The sequence below is a fragment of the Aedes albopictus genome, chromosome 2 (genome assembly GCF_035046485.1).
Source record: "Aedes albopictus strain Foshan chromosome 2, AalbF5, whole genome shotgun sequence".
Lineage (NCBI taxonomy): Eukaryota > Metazoa > Arthropoda > Insecta > Diptera > Culicidae > Aedes > Aedes albopictus.
In genome coordinates this window covers 197458884-197477945 of record NC_085137.1, presented here as the reverse complement: position 1 = coordinate 197477945, position 19062 = coordinate 197458884, and the positions used below count along the sequence as shown (strand labels likewise).

The 19062-nt window shown below is 40.3% G+C and overlaps 1 protein-coding gene across 3 annotated transcripts; it reads left to right on the top strand.

Annotated features, from left to right (window-relative positions):
• The first annotated feature begins 2048 nt into the window (after positions 1 to 2048).
• Positions 2049 to 18813, top strand: LOC109425142 (dihydrolipoyllysine-residue acetyltransferase component of pyruvate dehydrogenase complex, mitochondrial). 3 transcript variants are annotated; one of them, XM_019700372.3, is made up of 7 exons: positions 2049 to 2524; positions 14878 to 15062; positions 15370 to 15774; positions 16715 to 17096; positions 17162 to 17464; positions 17584 to 17746; positions 17814 to 18813. In XM_019700372.3, the coding sequence occupies exons 1-6, from the start codon at positions 2403 to 2405 to the stop codon at positions 17711 to 17713; spliced, it is 1527 nt and encodes a 508-aa protein (XP_019555917.3). In that variant the 5' UTR covers positions 2049 to 2402; the 3' UTR covers positions 17714 to 17746; positions 17814 to 18813. The 3 variants fall into 3 exon arrangements, with proteins under 3 accessions (XP_019555917.3, XP_062706949.1, XP_019555919.3); XM_062850965.1 differs by having other exon boundaries at positions 17781 to 18813; XM_019700374.3 differs by having other exon boundaries at positions 2082 to 2524; positions 16763 to 17096.
• The last annotated feature ends 249 nt before the right edge of the window (positions 18814 to 19062 follow it).

Here is a 19062-nt window from a genome sequence, read left to right as displayed (position 1 = left end):
CAAACACTGAGCCAAAATTTTCTGTTCATTTCAACAGGGTCTGAGACCATTTGAGCAGAGGGACCTATTTCGGGCACTTACTGCCCAAGCGGTCGAATCGTCGTTTTGGGGGCGAATATTATCAATTTTGATAAAAATCAAAGTCCGATCGCAGCTCACTTTGGAAGCTGCGAACTTATATGCACTTTACCGATAAAGTACCTAAATGCAAGTAAAAGAATGTCGAAATGTTTTACACAATTGAGCCGCATATAGGGCACTGCACTGTTTTGATTTTGTATGGGATTTTGACGTTTCGTGGCCTTGTTGTTTACAAAATTTCTGTAAGAGTGAAAGAGAAGGATAGAATTTCATGCAGTGCCCTATACATTGTTGAGATACTTTTCATTCCAATTCATAACAGTAATGTTCATAATAAACAAAAATGAAACAGTATATAGTGAAATTTGTGCAAATAAAATTTCTAAATTCGTTGTTGAACTATATTTTTGTGAAAATTGCTCTTTTTAGATTGGTGTGTAAGGCGAATAGACATATTTTAGACTTTCAATGGCGCTGCAGATCTTGTGACTAACATCTAGTGTGCTTAATTTAGGAGCGGTCCTCAAACTGTCAAATTCTCTCATTTGTTATCAGAGTAACCGTACTTGAAAATCAAAACACAGATTCAATCACGGCAAAGAATTTGATTTCGACCGTACGCGCGGTAGTGTTTCAAGTATTGGTTTAATGTGTGCTATCAAGAGCTTCACTTCGTCCAGCCGGTAAAAGAGATGTCTTGGAGTATCATTTCACAGGTATTTCAATTTTTAAGTCATTAGCAGCAACCATTACTTATTGAATTTTTACAGATTGCCGAAAGACTTGATAATGGCCCAATGGACGATTTGTGTGAAGGAATATGAACAGGATTTGCAGCTGAAATCATGGCTGAAAGGTTTTCGATGTCTGCAGCTAGCAGCACCTACCATTTTCCGACAAAGTTTTAACGAAACCTATACGGTACCAGTTCCCAACGATTCCAGTTGACGAGCCTAGTTCGCTAGATGTGTATGTTGTGAACTCAAAGCATAAATGTTGCAAATAAACAGTTATAAAGCCAGAACAAATGTGACTTTTTTTGCCCCAACTCGAAATGCAGATATCCGACCACAATTTTCCGGGGCAGGGGGTGTTGGGGAATTGGAGTTTATCAAACTTTTCTGTAAAGGCACGCAAAAATCTAGCTCACGGAGTGAAGTAGCATCCCATAATTTGTAGAATCGAACTTCCGGAAGTTCCACATAGTTTTAACCATGGTTTTATCACTCGTCTCACACTGTCATGCTCAGGTTTCTTGCTGCACAAAAATAAAATCTGATCCACCATCCATCGTTCATCGTTCCATTTTCTCTTGATTGCATACCAAAACAACATCCGATTTTGACACATTAAGTACCAGCGTTTACGTTTTCGGAAAATCATGGCTACTATGGATGAAACATCCTCGGAAACATCTTGATCACAGCCATTGTATGGAGGAACAGCGCCTCTAGCGTTCTATACTTGTACTTCTATTGTAAGGCGTCCCGTTGACCGTTTGTTCACGGTTTGAGGACGTCGCTATGACGACGCCTTCGTCAGTCCATTGCTTTAGCTTTGACATTAGCTTCGCATGAGATAACTTCGCAACTCTCAAGCAAGCCGCGACTTTGATTTGGTGGTGCATCCTTGAAATAGGGCACCGCACTGTTTTGATTTTGTATGGGATTTTGACGTTTCGTGGCCTTGTTGTTTACAAAATGTCTGTAAGAGTGAAAGAGAAGGAGATAATTTCATGCACTGCCCTATTTAAAACAAAAATAAAAAGTTGCTCCGTATATTTATTTTAGTGGTCAGAACTCAGAGAGATGTTTGCTGGCCGCTTTGATTCAGTGTGCGAGCATATGTCCCACAACAAGTCCCTCAAAGTCAGATGGCAGCATGACAGTTCTCCCGCAAAAACAACTCACCCACACAACACTTTTTTCGTTTGACGTTTCTGCACTGTTTTGCATCGGCACCATCGGCACACGCGAAAAATCGTCATCCATCTCTGTATGTGGTAGGATTTCGTCGTCGTCGCCGTCGTCTCTCGTGTCGTCTTCACAGATTGACCTATCAAACGTCGCAAGAAGGTCGTGTCCGGGTGGTAGTCGGTCGTCGCGGATTGATAGTGTTTTGCTCCCGTATCGAAACTCCCCGTCGTCCTGGGAAAGTGAGAAGACCTACAAAAGTCTCCCAGCAGCTGTGCCTCGTTCGGACGGATTGGGAAAACGAAAGAAAAGTTTGCCGTCGCCGAAGTAGTGATCCAGCCAATTTTTTGCCGGTCGGATTCCGCTGATTTGTGAAGGTCGCCGCCTGGTCGAAGAGGAAGAAAAAGAATGTTACGAACCATCGCCGTACGGAATGAGAAGCTCCTGCTCCAGGGGTCGCGCCGGATTCTCCGGGGAACCGCCAGCAGGGCGCTGACCTGTGAAGCAGCTCGGAAAAGCAGTATCCAAAAGTGAGTTCTGGTTCAGCAAATCCCAGTAATCCCATTGGTTATGTAACATTGTGAAGGAGGAGTGCAATGAATGCTGGAAGTGCAAGAATATCTTGAAGTTTTCTATGTGCAGCCAGTCTGGGGGGAAAGGATTTTTCTTCATTCGGATGGGAGGTTAGAGTTGTGTAATCATCATCTTACAAATCTCATTGGATGCTGCTGCTGATTGAAAAGTAAGCGCACCAAACGTATACGTATGATAGTATTGATAAATGGGGGGAACGTCACTGTCGATAGCTTTGATTGGGGCTTATGATTGGACTTGTTTTCGTCATCATTTGCAGGCTTGCTAATCAAAATTTGATGTCGCTTCCAAGTATGTTCCAAGTGCAAGTTCCTTCCGATGCAATAAGGTATAAAAGGCGATTTATATAGGACAGACTTAAATGAGTAGCCTTATCATGAATTTTAATAAACTTTCCTCTTAATGCAAATAATCTGAAACGTATGCCTTTTCGTAAGGTGTATGGAGTCAATCAAATGCTTTTTTATGTCTAACACGTATGATCCGTTATCGATCATGTGCCCACAGAGATGTGTTTCTAATCTGCCGCCAAATAAATTCTTCAAACGTTAATTTAGCACTCTTTGATGAGACGCGCGTGCGACACATATTGATTGATTCATGGTGGTAGTTTTCATGCTTTCTCTAGTGTGGCTAATAATAGAACTATGTTTCTGTTTTGAAAACATTTGAATGAGCAGAAGCTAAATTCCTTGCCTACTATGCTGTTTCATTGATACCTAGCACACCACTGCACACGTTTAGTGTACGCAAAGCTGAATGGCTGTTGCCGAACACTGATCGACTTAGAATGAACCATTTTATCCTTCTTACACCCACAAGAAGGGTTAAATACCGCTTTGAAAACCTTTTTTTTTTCAACTAAAGCTGAACTGGTATCTCAGCTCAGTAAACTAATGTAGACCAATGAAGTTTTATATTCTTACAGTTGCCGGCTGTTCGGGCTCTAAAAAAGTTGATCATCAATATTAATTTCTGTTCCCGATCAGCCTAGTTAGTCGTGTAGTGGCGGTAGCAGTTCCCTCAACTGGTTAAGAATATCACTACGGATTGCCTAATCCGGTGTTAAAAGTCCACCAAACAAGCGACCCCTAATTCATGGTGTTAAGCGTACCGTGCCTAGAAATGAATGGTTAGGGGGTCTTATAAAAACTTAACCGTGAACGGAGCCTGTGAAGTACCAGGGCACCCTTCACAGTATGTGTTAAACGGAGCAATGACGCAGTGGACCTTATTTGTCTCCGGGATAATCGGCACCTTTTCTTACGTCTCAATTCCGAGGCTTAATAAAAGTGGGTAAATGAATTTTTTATGGCAGGAATTAAGTTCGTACGTAGTGGCGCTTATTCAAGAGCCATGGTCCAATAAACGAAAGATTCTTGGAGTTCTGACACAAAATAGTAAACTATTTTATGATGAGCAACAAGATTCGCCCAGAACCACTGTATTAGTACGCAAAACGTTAAAATGCTATCCTATTACAGAGTTTATCAGAAAGGACATTGTTGCGGTCATGGTAGAGGTACCAACCACTAGAGGTAAAACTGAGATCGCTGTGGCTTCAGCTTACTTTGCTGGTGATGTTCCTGAGGTACCTCCTCCTAAGATCGCATCATTTGTTCAATTCTGTAAAGAAAACAACAAATCGTTTATCATTGGCTGTGACGCCAATGTGCATCACACGGTTTGGGGTAGTAAGGATATTAACAGTCGAGGTGAGTCACTATTAGAGTATCTGTCTTCCAACAATATAGACATTTGCAATAATGGTGATAAACCTACTTTCTCAAATGTAATCAGACAAGAGGTCTTGGATCTAACACTGTGCAATGCTGCAATCTTTGACAAGATCACAAACTGGCACGTGTCAGATGAGATTTCTCTATCTGATCATAAACACATAATCTTCAATTGGAGTGGTGGAGATTATTCTAGAATTGCATTTAGAAATCCCAGGAGGAAAAACTGGGATCAATATGTAGAATTGTTGAATACGCATTCATGTACAATGGGAGAAACTATTGATTCGACCCAAAAGTTAAAATCATTTTCTCAAAGGGTAAATGAAAGTATCATCAATTCCTTTAACAGAAGTTGTCCCACCATACAATCGTCTTCTACTAGAGACGTGCCATGGTGGAACCATAGATTTAACTTCAAGATGTTAAGGTCAGGAACAAATCAGTACAATTTCATGACGCCACTCGCTCCCCCAGTTTATTCGCCTGCCTTTGATTTCGCTGTAAGCGACGCCTTAACTTGATCTGCTTTTTCGCCCCTTCATCCAAGCAACCAATATCGTTACCAAGCATGTTACCAAAATTTGCTTGTTTATTTATTTCAATTCGGAACGTCACATATCAACCCAATCGTGAGCCCAGTTGAACCCCCGGGAATAATTAGACCGCGCTTGCTCAGAAGGGGACGTGTCTAAACCTTAAGCTGCTGGCCCTGCTGGTCTAGCCAACGTCAGCTTCCGGGGTGCGCTCGAAGCATTGAATCCCGACTCTCAGGATGTTTTCCGGATGAGGCAGCTTTGGAGGAGGCAGTCCTCAATACGGATCAATTGATTATTTTGATCTTTCTATTGTGTCAGCATGTCTAACAACGGATTGGTGCCTGGTACGAAGAGATGTTGTTATTTGCACGAATCAGAAGATTTGCTAGCTCGGTGGGTTCCGGGTTTATTATAGGGACGGTGACCGGTGATGAAGGATGTTATGTCCAGTAGTCCAGTGTCTACACCACACTTCGGGCAGTGATCAGGCTCATAGATTGGCTGATAAAAGGAGAATGGGAATGACAACCGGGGAAATAATTCACTGGTGCCATTTCGAAGAGCGGTAGAGAATGCGGCCGCAGAAAGGCAATAACAATCAATTAAATTTGGATAAAAAAAAACATAAATGCGTTTTTATTTGACCTTTATATCGGACTTGGATGTCTAGACTTCGGGATCCTCGTCTTGTAAATCAACCGTCGACCAAGCCGTCGACGCAGTCTTCCACTTTTCGACGACGGGACATCAATTTCCGCCTCTTCTGGTTAAGATTTATTCCCTGCCATTGGTTTTTGCGATCGCATCCACCGTAAGCCAATCTTCAAGACTAGTCGGCTGCGCATCGTGGGCGATAATGACGTGCTCGACTAGCAGTGGTTCTTAGGACATCTCCTGATATTCGGTTTCCACATCGTGGCGGTCCTCTAACTGGTTTGACCCGAAAGTTTCAAAATAAGTTTACCAGGTACCGGCATCAGGAGTTTCCTAGGATTCCCACAAGGTTTTTTAGAACTTCCGCCAGGATTTTCTCCAAGAGTTCATGTAGAAATGTCTTCTTCATTCTTTCTTGTATGAATAATAAGATGAATTCTTAGAAGAAGTTTTGTGAGAAGTCATATCCCTAAACTAACTTCAGAGGAATCCCCGGGGAAATCTCCAGTTTGGTTTGAAAAATGTCAATATGCGGTCGGTGGATATCAAAATTTATGACGAAATCCTGCCAGAGTCACATTCTGGTTTGGCGACAACGACGTAACGGTTCCAATCCTTGAATGATGCTCTGAAATTAAAAATTAAATCAATACTCTCATATATGGTCCTAGAAGTTTCAGTCCAAACCCGACAGAATCCTACCGGTTTCTGCTGCACTGAATGACCTGACCTTTTGGTTAAAAACCTGCTTAAAACATTATTGTCCAAAGAATGGCGCTTTCATTTAGAGTTCTGTGGAGATACTTGTTGTGGTAACGAGTGATGGAAAACCTAGGAAAACACGATTGACAGCGGAAGGCGTTAAAAGCGCCGCCTTCTTGTGGCCGTTCAATAATGATGTACTGGGGGAATGGGGTCGTTGAAATTTGACGAAAGTGGCGTCACGGGCGAATTGCTAGTTGCGTATTGATTGTTGGTGGAACTTCAAACTGGATCGCCTTAGAAAAATTTTTCGTAAAATGTTCAATAGAGCGAAACAAACGGGAGATTGGACTCAATACAGGAAAGCCCTGACTGATTACAACAACGAAATACGAAAATTGAGAAGAAAATCTTGGATGCTGACATGTGAAAACATAAACAGCACTCCTGTAGTTGCAAGACTACAGAAAACACTTGCAAAAGATCATTCAAATGAATTGGGAAACCTGAAGCGCGACGATGGAGCTTTTACCAAAACTCCTCGTGAAACTTTGGATTTAATAATGGAAACCCATTTTCCTGGTTAGGTTCTAAGTGTGGATTCCAATCATAATATATCTCTGGAAGGTGAAGGATGTCCTAGTATAAACTCTTCGGAGTCAACTAGTACAATAAACACCGCCTCAGATTTAGCTGATGAAATCTTCACGAAGGCCAGAGTGGAAAATGCAATTAGATCTTTTCAGCCTTTTAAATCTGCAGGAGTTGATGGAATATTTCCAGCACTGGTTCAAAATGGAGAAGCTGTGTTGATTCCATCACTAATTGAGATGTTCAAGGCTAGTTTAAGATTGAATTACGTTCCATCAAAATGGAGACTTCCCTCCCTCTGGATATTCAATCTTGACGCGATGGGAGGGCTTTAGGGCACTTTAGCGCCAGCTTATTCACCACCGCGTGGACTTTGAGCTAGATATACCTGGTTCACGAGTTGAGCGCAAGTGAAAGAATCGGCCGTAAGTGCTAATGGGAACCAAAGGAGTATCCGTTGTGCATGTATCACAAGTTAAAGACAAGTTATAATTCAGCTTGCATAGACCTAATCTTTGCCTTCTTTGAATTATCTCAAATTTAACAGTAAATGTTAAATTTAACGTAACGCAAGAGTGGGTAGGCGAGGTCTCTGCGTTACACTCATCATTTATCACTTGAATTCGAAAGCACACAGAACAGTGGACGCAAGGATAAGTTGACTTACAGACTTACAGATTAGGTTATGTTAACAATTCAATTCATTACCTTTGGATAATTAAGGACTGATTAGGTAAAGATAAAACTGTTGATTTTAGAAATGAATTTATATTTGTATTTCTTATTTTTATAGGTTTTGTAGAAATGAATATATAAAAGTTGACAAATAATATTCATCATTTTTATTTTTGACACAAGAATCAGCTGACTGAACTTTTTTGTTTTTATATCTTAGACGGTATTATAACACTGACCAAAAAATGAGAATTTAGTTACATGTTTATTTAGGACTTAGACGGTTGACAATGTAAATGGTTACGGTGGATATAATAATACTTTGGACTGAGATGATCACAGATATGCAGAAGACGACTAGCGAAATTAAGAACACAATTCTACACATTACAGACTATATTTTGACATAAAAGGCTTGACTGATTTCTTTTCAACATCGAATGGAAGGTCAAAAAGTGTTATCTGACACTAATATGAGAGTTATTTAGGGATGATGCTGGTGCTGTCTATGACCAACATCGGTTATTGACACTATTGATTATCAGCTTGAAATAATTTTCAGAATGTATTATACATAAAATAACTTTGGATATTATTGGATTATTGTTTGGGGATGCTGTCAGAAAAACTAGTTGCCCATATCAGCTAAAACGCTAGCAGCTGTCTCCGAATAATTTACATAAATATCAAATCTTTAAAAAATAGCTATAACATTTTTTTTCTCTTTGTAATATTTCTCAGGAATAGGGTAATTCGCCAATTGGCTTCTTTAGTGGTGTTGAGATAATTCCATATTCTGAATCTGCATGCAAAACTGAGCCGAAATCAAAATTTTCATCAATTTTGGTGCCCGGGAACCTATTTAAAAATCAATTTGAAGTTTATATGGGAGCGATTTGTCGAATCACCCCTCGTCGCATTTTGTACTGAGCGGAGCTGTCAAGCAGTTTCCCAGCTGTCAAAAGGTGATTTCAAAAAATCTCTTGGAAATTGATTTTAGGTACCAAAATAAAGTTCTAAAAATCTGAAAAAATTCATAGCGGCTCAGAAAAAGGAGCTCTATTGTTTAAAAAAAATATTTATTTTTTCTTAATTAAAAAACCCAATTGTTGAACGGTTAGTACTGGCATTTTTGTTTTCGTTTGTTTTTCCGTGCGTGCATAATTCCACTTTAGTTGAAAAATATCCAGTGAACGTCTAGATCTACTTATCCCTTATACTGCCGATTGGATTTGTATTCCCTTAAATTCCATTTTCTAAGATAAAATAGAGCATTTGTGTGGGAAGTCTGTAACCCAAATGTTGAACGCTTCCTTAACCCTCGAACGATCGCGCTGTTGTATTTTGTACAACACGTTAAAAAAATCTCGCTTTTTGTACTCAGCATTAGCGTGGTGCTGACGCAGGTAGTCAACCGCGCGAGTTATGGAAGGTTAACCCTCTAATACCCAATCCCGCCTTTAGACGGGGTATAGTTTGAGCATTTTTGTAATTTTTGTTTCGAGGAAAATCTTTTTTTTATATTTTTGGCTGATATTTAGGACTGTTCTGTATATCTCAAAATGGTTTTTGGTGTATTTTAAAGCGTATTTACATTTTTTAAAAATCATTGAAAAATTGATGTTTTAGTCACCTTTTAGAAGTCATTGTTTATTTTGTATTGAATCGCTACAATTAACATATTTTAAATTTTTCCCAAATCATTTTATCCTTGTTTAACAGTTTAAGGGAATCGAATACACTCTAAAATTATTTTCCTTAAAATTACACTAAAAATAAAATTTTTCGTGAAAAAAATTTAAAATAATAATATTTCAACAATAATCATAAAATCTCAAAATGTTTTCATCTCAAAAAATCCGTTCCCCAAATTGGCTTTCAGGAAAAATATAAAAGTGTGGGGATGTTCAAAAATAAAAATTAGAAAATTCAAAAACTGAAATTCACGAAATCGAGAATTAAAAAGAATCATCTTCTAAAACATGTTTAAATCGATTTTAGATGACGAAAAATGATATTTAGCTAGGTGCTGCGAATAGAAACGGTTTTATTTCTCAAGCTAGCCAACACACACCAACACACTCCCGGCACACAGCTTGTAAACACCCATGAGCGTTCAATTTTCTTGCAAACACCTCTCTCAGCGCAGTTGTCAAACATGCCGTCGCGACGCTGTTCGGAAATGGTAAACATGATCAATCCACCTTTATTCCAATTTTGTTTTCGTGTTCAAATTTTATTATTTTCCATTCGCGATGGAAATTTGGATGGATAGTTGTTACAAAATTAGCTAAAATGGGCTCAAAACAATGTTTATCCTTCTCCTCGCTTTCCAACGGATTGACAGCGGCAAATGGAGATATCGTGACAACAGTTTTGATTATATCCGCAGTACCTAGATAACAATACTCTTCAATCAAGCACACAGGTACAACAAGGTTTAACATAACCTCTATCTTCAATGTTTGGCTCCCAATGTTTGGCTCCCGCTGAGAGAGCATATTGAGTCAGTCCGCGACACTCAGATATTTAGATCAAAATCAAAAATTTGGGTATTAGAGGGTTAAGCTTGCTCATCCTAATGTTGGACGGTTCTCGCTAATTGTTGAACGGTTGAAGCTTTGTTCGGAATTGATGACGTATAACCCGACATAAACCTATCATTCACCTGTTTTTATTTTGGGCACCAAACCCAACATAGACTCAACAGTTATCCGATGTGGGTGCAACAGTGGTCCAACATTTGATAAAATTTGATCCGACTTTGACCCGACATCCAATATTTTTTCACTCTGGCGGGTTTTTTTTTCGGGTTTTTCGTGTTTTGCGCCCAGTTAGTCATTTGAGTGACAATTCATTCAAATGAGGGAGCGTTCATAAAATACGTCATGCAATAATTGTTCATTTTAACCCCCGTCCATTGCTGTTACAGGAGCGATGCGAAGCACTCCATCAAAAGCTTTAGATGCGATTCTCAATCTGCTACCATTGCACGAGTACGTGCAATTAGAAGCAGAAAAGGAAATGCTGAGACTTGAACGAGTTGAAAAGTTTATGCCAGGTGATCTTGTAGGTCACCTGAGCATTTCACAATACTTCCAAAATAGGCCAGTAATGAAAATGATAAAAGACTGGATGAAACCAGTGGAGAACCATGATGTTCCTTACAAGTTGCACGAAACAACTCGTGCAGATTGGGAAGTCGGAGGTCCCACTGTTCGTCAAGGATCAATCAAATTCTATACAGATGGCTCAAAAGTTGGAATAAAAACGGGAGCAGGAATCTACGGCCCTAGAATACAAATTTCAGTGGCGATGGGACACTTGTTAGCAGAGATTCTTGCTATTTTGAAATGCGCAAATATCTGCCTTGAGAGAAAATACAGATATGCAAATATTTGTATTTTCTCAGATAGTCAAGCTGCACTAAAAGCATTGTGCGCTTACAAATGCACTTCAAAGCTTGTCTGGAAATGCATTTTTTTCACTGCGCAGGCTGTGCCAAGGGAACTCAGTAAACTTATACTGGGTTCCAGGTCACTGTGGCATTGAAGGGAATGAAATGGCAGACGAGCTTGCTAAAAGTGGTTCCAATTTACAGTTTGCTGGCCCAGAACCATTCTGTGGTATATCAAACTGTACAATTAAAATGGACCTGAAACGGTGGTCTGAGCAGAGGGTGATATCCAATTGGATAGATGTCAAAAATTGCAATCAGTCAAAACGATTTATAACACCAAATGCTTATAAAACAAAAAAGCTCTTAGAGCTCAACAAGAGAGCTCTATGTACATACACTGGCCTAGTAACTGAACACTGACCGAGCAGGTATCACTTGAAAAATATTGGCCATATTCAGAGTGATATCTGTCGTTTCTGTAATACGGAACGTGAAACCTCGGAACATCTGCTTTGCAGTTGTGGTGCTTTATACACGTGCAGGCAAAGATTTCTAAATAGTGGTTGCTTTGCTTGCAACCCAGTGAGATCTGGTCTGCAAAACCTGGGAAGACGACGCGTCGTGGCAGTAGCTGATTACTTGACACATGGTAATTAGCTGGCTAGATGCGAATATCAAAACGGGACATGCCACAAAAGTTCAGCCTATTGGACGCAGCCTGTGGCTTATGTATTTTATTTTATTTATTTTAAATATTGATGCACAAGGAGGTCAAGGGGCCAAGTCTCCAATGTAATTCCAAGAACTTAAATCGTTCAAAATACACCGTGGAATTTGGAAGAAGGCATTGCTCGGTGGCATTTAAGTTTAGCGTGGATTAGGAAAGGTGGGAGATTTATTTCGCGTATTGAGCTGTGAAAGAATGTGTTGGTAATTAAATAATGGTCAACATTATTTATCTTTGCGTATTTTCACGCAAAATGGACATGTTTAACTATATGATGCTTGATTTCCAGTGAACCGTTTATGCTAATTCTTCTTGTAATTATTGTTCTTGTGTCTTCAATACTAGGAAGCTTGGTTAATAATAAGGTCAAAAAATAAAAGGTATCAACTTCCTTCCTGCAAATAAAAAATAGAAAACTGCAGTGGCGCTTACGTCAACTATGCGAATATGGGAAGATCAGTCCCATTTGACTTTTCATAATTTTTGAGTTAACATTATGATTGATCATCATTTTCAACGTACTTCTAAACACCACAATAAAAATTGCGGATTTTTATGTCAATGTTTGAAAAAAAAACACCAAATCATGAGCGTCATATAGGGTATCGCGCTACTTGGGCGGTGGTTTTCTTCGTCTGTTATTTTCGTCTGTTTTCCACTGTAACTCGGTCAATTTTGAACCGATTGACTTGAAATTTTGTACACGGGTAGATACTATACCTATCTCACCGCATTCCAAGAATTGTGTCAATTGGTTCAAGATTGACTAAGTTATAGTGGAAAACAGACGAATATAGAAGCCACCGCCCAAGTAGCGCGATTCCCTATTGAAAGTACTCGCATAACAGTCCCATAATGGATTTGTGTACCCTGTAACACAAAACTGAACAATTTTGTAGCAAATGAAATATTTTTCACAGTTGTGCATTGAGATACAAAGCATTCTGTAAAAGTTTCAAGATAATCAAAATATTTTTCAAATTATGGAGATTTTCAAAGTTTTGCATGGAAACGAGTTTCATGTATCGTTTTCTCAATTTATACTTTTCACAAATGGGACTGATATGCGAGTGGGGGCTGTATACCTATGAAAGAAATTCTAGAGAGAAATCGTACAAGATCTCTGCGAGAAACTTCATGGAAAATCAGTCGGCATTCAGAAGTCCTTGATGGTTCACAAAGAGGAATTGCGGAAAGAATTGCTGAAATCTGTAGAAAATTTCGGTAGGAATCTGGCAGTATTTTTGAGAGGACTTTAATGTAGAGTATTGAGCAAAAGGAAGTAACCATTTGAGAAATTCTGGAAGGCATTCTAAGAGGTATCTTTAAGGCTTCTTGCGTTATCATCAGCATCGGCAGCCATGTTGGATATGTAGCTCAAAATTTCGAAGAGATAATTCTCTGCCGCCGTAGCGAATATTCGTATGAAAAAGTATCATGATTGCAATAATACTTTTTCATCTACTGTAAAATTTACAGTTTTTATTACTTCAAAATCGCGAGGCATACAATCATTGAGAAGCAGTTGCTGACAAACAATCATTCAAAAAAAGTTGCTGCGTCCCATTATCCTAAAGTATGATATTTTACCATGAAAGAAAAATATTGTACCTTTATAAAAGACAATTATCGTTGGTCGTTTAAGCAGCTCATACATTTTTCTGAGAATTTAAAAAAAAAGAATAATCCGAAATTTGCGTTCGATAGCGGCAATGGGTTGCGTGACGTCATATTTACTCGGTACATTCCAAATTCAAAACACACTAAAATCATATTGCTCATCCATGTCTCCGCGAGTCTATGGCCAGTGGTGCGAAGTGTCAGTATCAACCGACATTTAAAGCTGAACTTGAGAATGGTAACCACTCATTTTTCCATTTACTATCGGAATATCAATTGAATAGCCTCTAATCATTCAATTGACATCAGCTCCAGCCTCAATCAAGGCACACATCATTCAATTGAGCCCCAGCTAGGAAGCATAAATGTGTGATGTTGTAGGTTCAAAGCTTTTACCATCGTTGATGACGTCAAACCCGACATCAACCTATCATTCACCTATTTTTATTTTGGCCACCAAACCCAACTTGGACCCAATAGTTGATCGATGTTGGTCCAACAGTGGCCCAACATTCGATAAAAATTGACCCGACTTTGACCCGACATTCGACATTTTTTCCGTCTGGCGGAATTTTGCGGGGTTTTTCGTGTTTCGAGTTCAGCTACTCATTCGAGTGACAATTTATTCAATTGACAAGGATTCGCTTCTCATTTGATAGGTGCTCTGATTGAATGAAATCGTTTTGAACATAACTAGAAGGAAAAATGACTGAACAGATTGGTTGGTTAGTGTTCAAATGAATGAATTGAATTTTTGCAACACTGGTCTATGGAATCTATAGTGTCTATAGTTTGAAGTCATCATGATTAAAATCGGCTTCGTGGCCGTGTGGTTAGCGTCTAGGCGTATCGTAAGCCTCAGAGTGTGGGTTCGATTCCCGATCCAGTCGGTGGAAACTTTTCGTCAAACGAAAAATTCATCTCTGGGCCACTGGGTGTTCTGTGCGTTGTCCATTGTATAGTGTTAGTAATGTGTTCAGTCTATGCAGCCTCTGGCTGAAAACGGTGTGAATTGTCTTTATAAATTGAGAAATGTTTATTGCAATAAACACAATAAGAGAGATTTTAGGGGGGGAGGGAGGTGGTTAATGGTGAGACCTGAAATGTGAGTCATATCCCCTCCTCCAAAATTAGGCCTAATAATTTTGTATTTTAAATACAAGTTCTGTTTAAGTTTTCCGATATCAGATATTCGGATTTGAGGTCACGTAAAGTAGATGTTGTTTATATAGCGAGCACAACTAGCTGAATGTGCTTTATAGTTTCTGAGCACAGACAAACAAACGTAACACTCGGATAATTCCCATCGTACTTCGATTTAACGATCTTTTTTAAAATTTGATAGTTGGCCAACTACCCACCTGTGGCGCTCACATCGTTTTTATTCGAGTTTGACGTTTGCTCACTACCGCCACCTATTTGATGGTCGGCCAAACTTAGTTATTTTAGCATTGGGCGAATACGTTTCCGTGACTATGATTTGAATCGAAAAATGATCGAAGTGTTACGTCTGTTTGTCTGTGTTCTGAGTATTCAATATACGGTACATATACAATCTGAGGGTGGTATACAATACAATACAATAACTGTATCATAAGCACCGTTGGTTATAAAATAACCGTTTGCTTGTTTCTCTTTTCAGTAACTCTCAAAAATGGACTTCATCGGGATCCAAAATTGCCTCGGTATGGCAGGTCAACTTTGTCCGTGGATACTGCAGCAACTATCCGGCCCACAACAAGGTCCTTTTGCCAGCCCTATCTCCTACTATGGAACTGGGCACTATCGTAAGCTGGGAGAAAAAGGAAGGCGACAAGCTAAACGAAGGTTTGTATTATGGACGGTGATATCAGCATGCTATTAGTAATATGACGTTTATATAAACAACCTGAGACGTTTTGATTACGATTTGTTTCGTCGTTGCTTGAAAAACGAATCACGCGATCGTCATGAACAAATCAATACAGCTTGGAAGTTATCAGCTGCGGAATACGTCCTAAATGAAAACAAAAAAGCTAAGCTTGTTCATTACGCTGATAACGACTTCTGTATTAGCGCCTTCTCAGTGATTTTAATAAATGACCTTCCTCACTGTGACTACCTAATAACTCTCGCTTTTGTACTGTCCCAATAGGTGATCTACTAGCCGAAATCGAAACTGATAAGGCCACCATGGGATTTGAAACTCCCGAGGAGGGTTACCTGGCCAAAATCCTAGTGCCGGCCGGTCAGAAGGACGTCCCCATTGGCAAACTGGTGTGCATCATCGTCGAGAACGAAGCGGACGTTGCCGCCTTCAAGGATTACAAAGACACCGGTGCCCCAGCTGCCAAACCCGCGGCTGCTGTTCCAGCACCAGCAGCAGCGGCTGCTCCGCCAGTACCAACCCCGCCACCGGTAGCGGCTGCACCTCCACCGCCACCACCAGCAGCGGCAGCAGCCCCTGCTCCAATGACTGCCGTGGAACAGCGAGGACCTCGAGTCTACGCCAGCCCCATGGCGAAGAAACTCGCTGAACAGCAGCGATTGCGATTGGAAGGTATGTATGTGGAATGTTTTGCATGTAACCGGTTTGATACACGATAGGTACATTAAGGCTGGGACCATTAGAACTGGGAGATCTATTTTGGACACTTGTTGCTACATATACTGCCGTTCTAAGCATATCTGTCCCATGTTGATTTTCAGCATTTTTCACTTTTTTCCTCCTATCGGTATAATTGTATGTGTATTTATATGTAAACTTGTAAAAGTCCTTAGTTTGTTCTAAAATTTCGGAAATAAATACCAAATCATATTGTCCCATTGTTGCATTTTCAGGCATATCTGTCCCACTAAAAGAAATACAGTCCAAAACTGCGAAAAGTATGCGTGGAAATTTCAAATTTGCTTTGTGTTTCACAGCATAACTGTCCCGCTGGGAACTATTTATTCAAAAATGAAATGTTTTTTTTTTTTTTGCGTTAAAAAAGGCAACTTTACTGATTCCACTTCAGATATAATCCCTTTTAATAGAAATACGGCTGCGTGTGCCGTTAGGTACTGTAGTTGTTGGTCAATTAGAAAAATACGTTATTCACTTTAATCGCAGTTTTCTCAGTTGCACATTTTTGAACATGGTACAGATATGCTTAGAACGGCAGTATAGGTAACTCAGTTAATTTTAAAGCGATTGACTTTTGACTCCAATTTTTGTACTTGATCGTACGTATCTCAATGTGTTCCAAAAATCAAGTCAATTGGCTAATAATTGACTGATTTATAACAGCAAGTACCCAAGATAGGTCTTCCCCTAATGGTCTCAGACTCTAATCATTATTGTCGTAGCTAGGATTTTTTTTATGAGCCTGGAAAAAGACGGGATTTCAAATTTATCGGATGTTAAAATATTGAATCATACCGCTAGTTCCCCATTATGCTAATCCCACGATGTTAGAATGTGTGTATTAACCCGATCGTTCGTCTCTCCTTGTTTGCAGGCAGAGGTTCCGGTCTGTATGGCTCACTAACGTCTAAGGATCTTGCAGGTCTGCAGGCGGCCGGTGCACCGGAAGCCCGAGCCCCAGCAGCAGCAGCTCCCACCATCCCAGCCGGTGCCGCCTACGTGGATATTCCGGTGTCGAACATTCGCGGAGTCATCGCCAAGCGATTGCTCGAGTCGAAAACGACCATTCCGCACTACTACCTCACGGTGGACATCAACATGGACAAAATTAACAAGCTGCGGTCCAAGTTCAACAAGCAACTGGAGAAGGACGGCGTAAAACTGTCCATCAACGATTTCATCATCAAAGCAGCCGCTCTGGCGTGCAAGAAGGTGCCGGAGGCGAACTCCGCCTGGATGGACACCGTTATCAGACAGTAGGTTGAATCGTTCGGGAGTATGCTTTTTCCGTGACTCTTCTAATAACTTACCATTCCATCAGATTCGACGCGGTGGACGTTTCGGTAGCAGTGTCCACCGATCGTGGTCTCATTACTCCCATCGTGTTCAGTGCTGACCGCAAGGGACTGTCCGACATTTCCAAGGATGTCAAAAATCTTGCGGCCAAGGCCCGGGATGGTAAACTGCAACCTCAGGAATTCCAGGGTGGCACCTTCAGCGTGTCCAATCTCGGTATGTTCGGCGTGACGCACTTCTCGGCCATCATCAACCCGCCGCAGAGCTGCATTCTGGCGGTCGGCGGTACCCAGAAACGAATCGTACCTGACAAGGACTCGGAACAAGGGTAAGTTCTTTGAAGAGATTTACAGCAAGTTGTTGACGTGAATGGAGAGGCCTAGAATAATGCCCAGGTTATGACGGCAACAGGTAGAAAGATAATCTAACATTTTGTTCCGATTTCAGCTGGAAAGAGAGTGACTACGTTGCGGTAACTCTGAGCTGTGATCACCGCACAGTGGATGGCGCTGTCGGAGCTCGCTGGTTGCAGCATTTCCGTCAGTTCCTGGAAGATCCCCATTCAATGCTGCTGTAGATGTGCACGTACTAAGCTTCAGAAAAACGAATGGTAAGTTACCAATGTCTGTTTCTATTCCTTCAAGCCTGTTCCCTGACGACTGTCCCTTCCAACCTAGAGTGTCCATGCCTTATTTGAAACATTAGGAAGAACAACCAACCCGTTCCAATTACCATCAGGGCTACAAGGTCTCCGGGAATACGTTGTCACAACTATTTACCACCATTCACTTGCAGATTAAGTAGAATATTGTACAGTAATCCATAGACAAGCGCCGTTACCCCCATCACATACCTACTAGTTTCAAGTTGTTCCGGTAGTCGCTATCGCCCATATGCAGCATGACATGCTAATGATAGGCTCCGGACACTTTGAACAACTGTCTGCCAATAAAATATGTAGTGAAACAGTCATATTAGTAGTTACGACACACACTCGTACAAATAAGAAACATTGTTAAGTGTAACGAAAAGTGAAGCAAAAAATCTATAAGGCAAAGTGATCGATCATCAATCCGTACGAAGAATCTGTGAAAGTGTGGAATCGAGCTGTAAAATTGTAGAACAAAATCACTGTCGGACCGGTTCTCACCTTTATCTGCAAGCAAAGCTGCTGCTTTCTAGTTCTTTTTTAGTAAGACTAAAATCTATATTTATTGGTTTCAATTGCGAGTAGTTTGTACAACCTTTATCGCATTCGATTCGTTTATGTTGGGACTAAATTTGGTTTTAGATTCACTCTCGTAGTTAGTACACAACAAATTCAACAACATTCGTTGATCATTTTCAAAATTTTATTCATTTCAATCATAGTTCCATCCCGAAGTTAGTTCAATACCCATACGAATCCTATTTCCGAACATTATCAAATTGAAACGATCGAAAAAAAACTAACTCCAGGGAGAATAGGCACTACCTGCCAACACATACACACAACGGATCGTGTTTGAACGAATATTAGTGACTATATTTTAAAATTGATATTTTCAATGGGATAACCTTGCACCAGTCTAAAGACACAGTTTTTGAACCACAGCGCAGGAGGGAAATTTAATGTTAGAGGAAAAAATCGATTCGTCGTACAATAATAACGTTGGTATTTCACAGCGTGTAAGCAAACCGATGTGGCATTTCCATTGGTCTAGCGTATCCGAAATCCATTGATGTAAACACCTCTAGAGCAAATAATTAGGGCATACTTTACCTTGGTACCTTGTTGGCTACAAAGTTATTTTACTCCAAAGCTAAACGTATAGTAGCGCACCATCTTTGTCGGTCTTGTGGGCGATGGTCCTCCAGTTTCCCCGAATTTGTAGGAATCCCAAGTCTTCTTCAACCGCGTGCGTTCGTGGTCGCCCAACTCTACTT

Bases quoted from the DNA above. Each gene is read 5' to 3' on its own strand.
- LOC109425142 (XM_019700372.3), top strand. From the start codon at position 2,403: ATGTTACGAACCATCGCCGTACGGAATGAGAAGCTCCTGCTCCAGGGG. The intron at 17,097-17,161 runs GTAGGTTGAATC...CCATTCCATCAG, and splicing joins ATGGACACCGTTATCAGACA to ATTCGACGCGGTGGACGTTT. The intron at 17,465-17,583 runs GTAAGTTCTTTG...TTCCGATTTCAG, and splicing joins GACAAGGACTCGGAACAAGG to CTGGAAAGAGAGTGACTACG.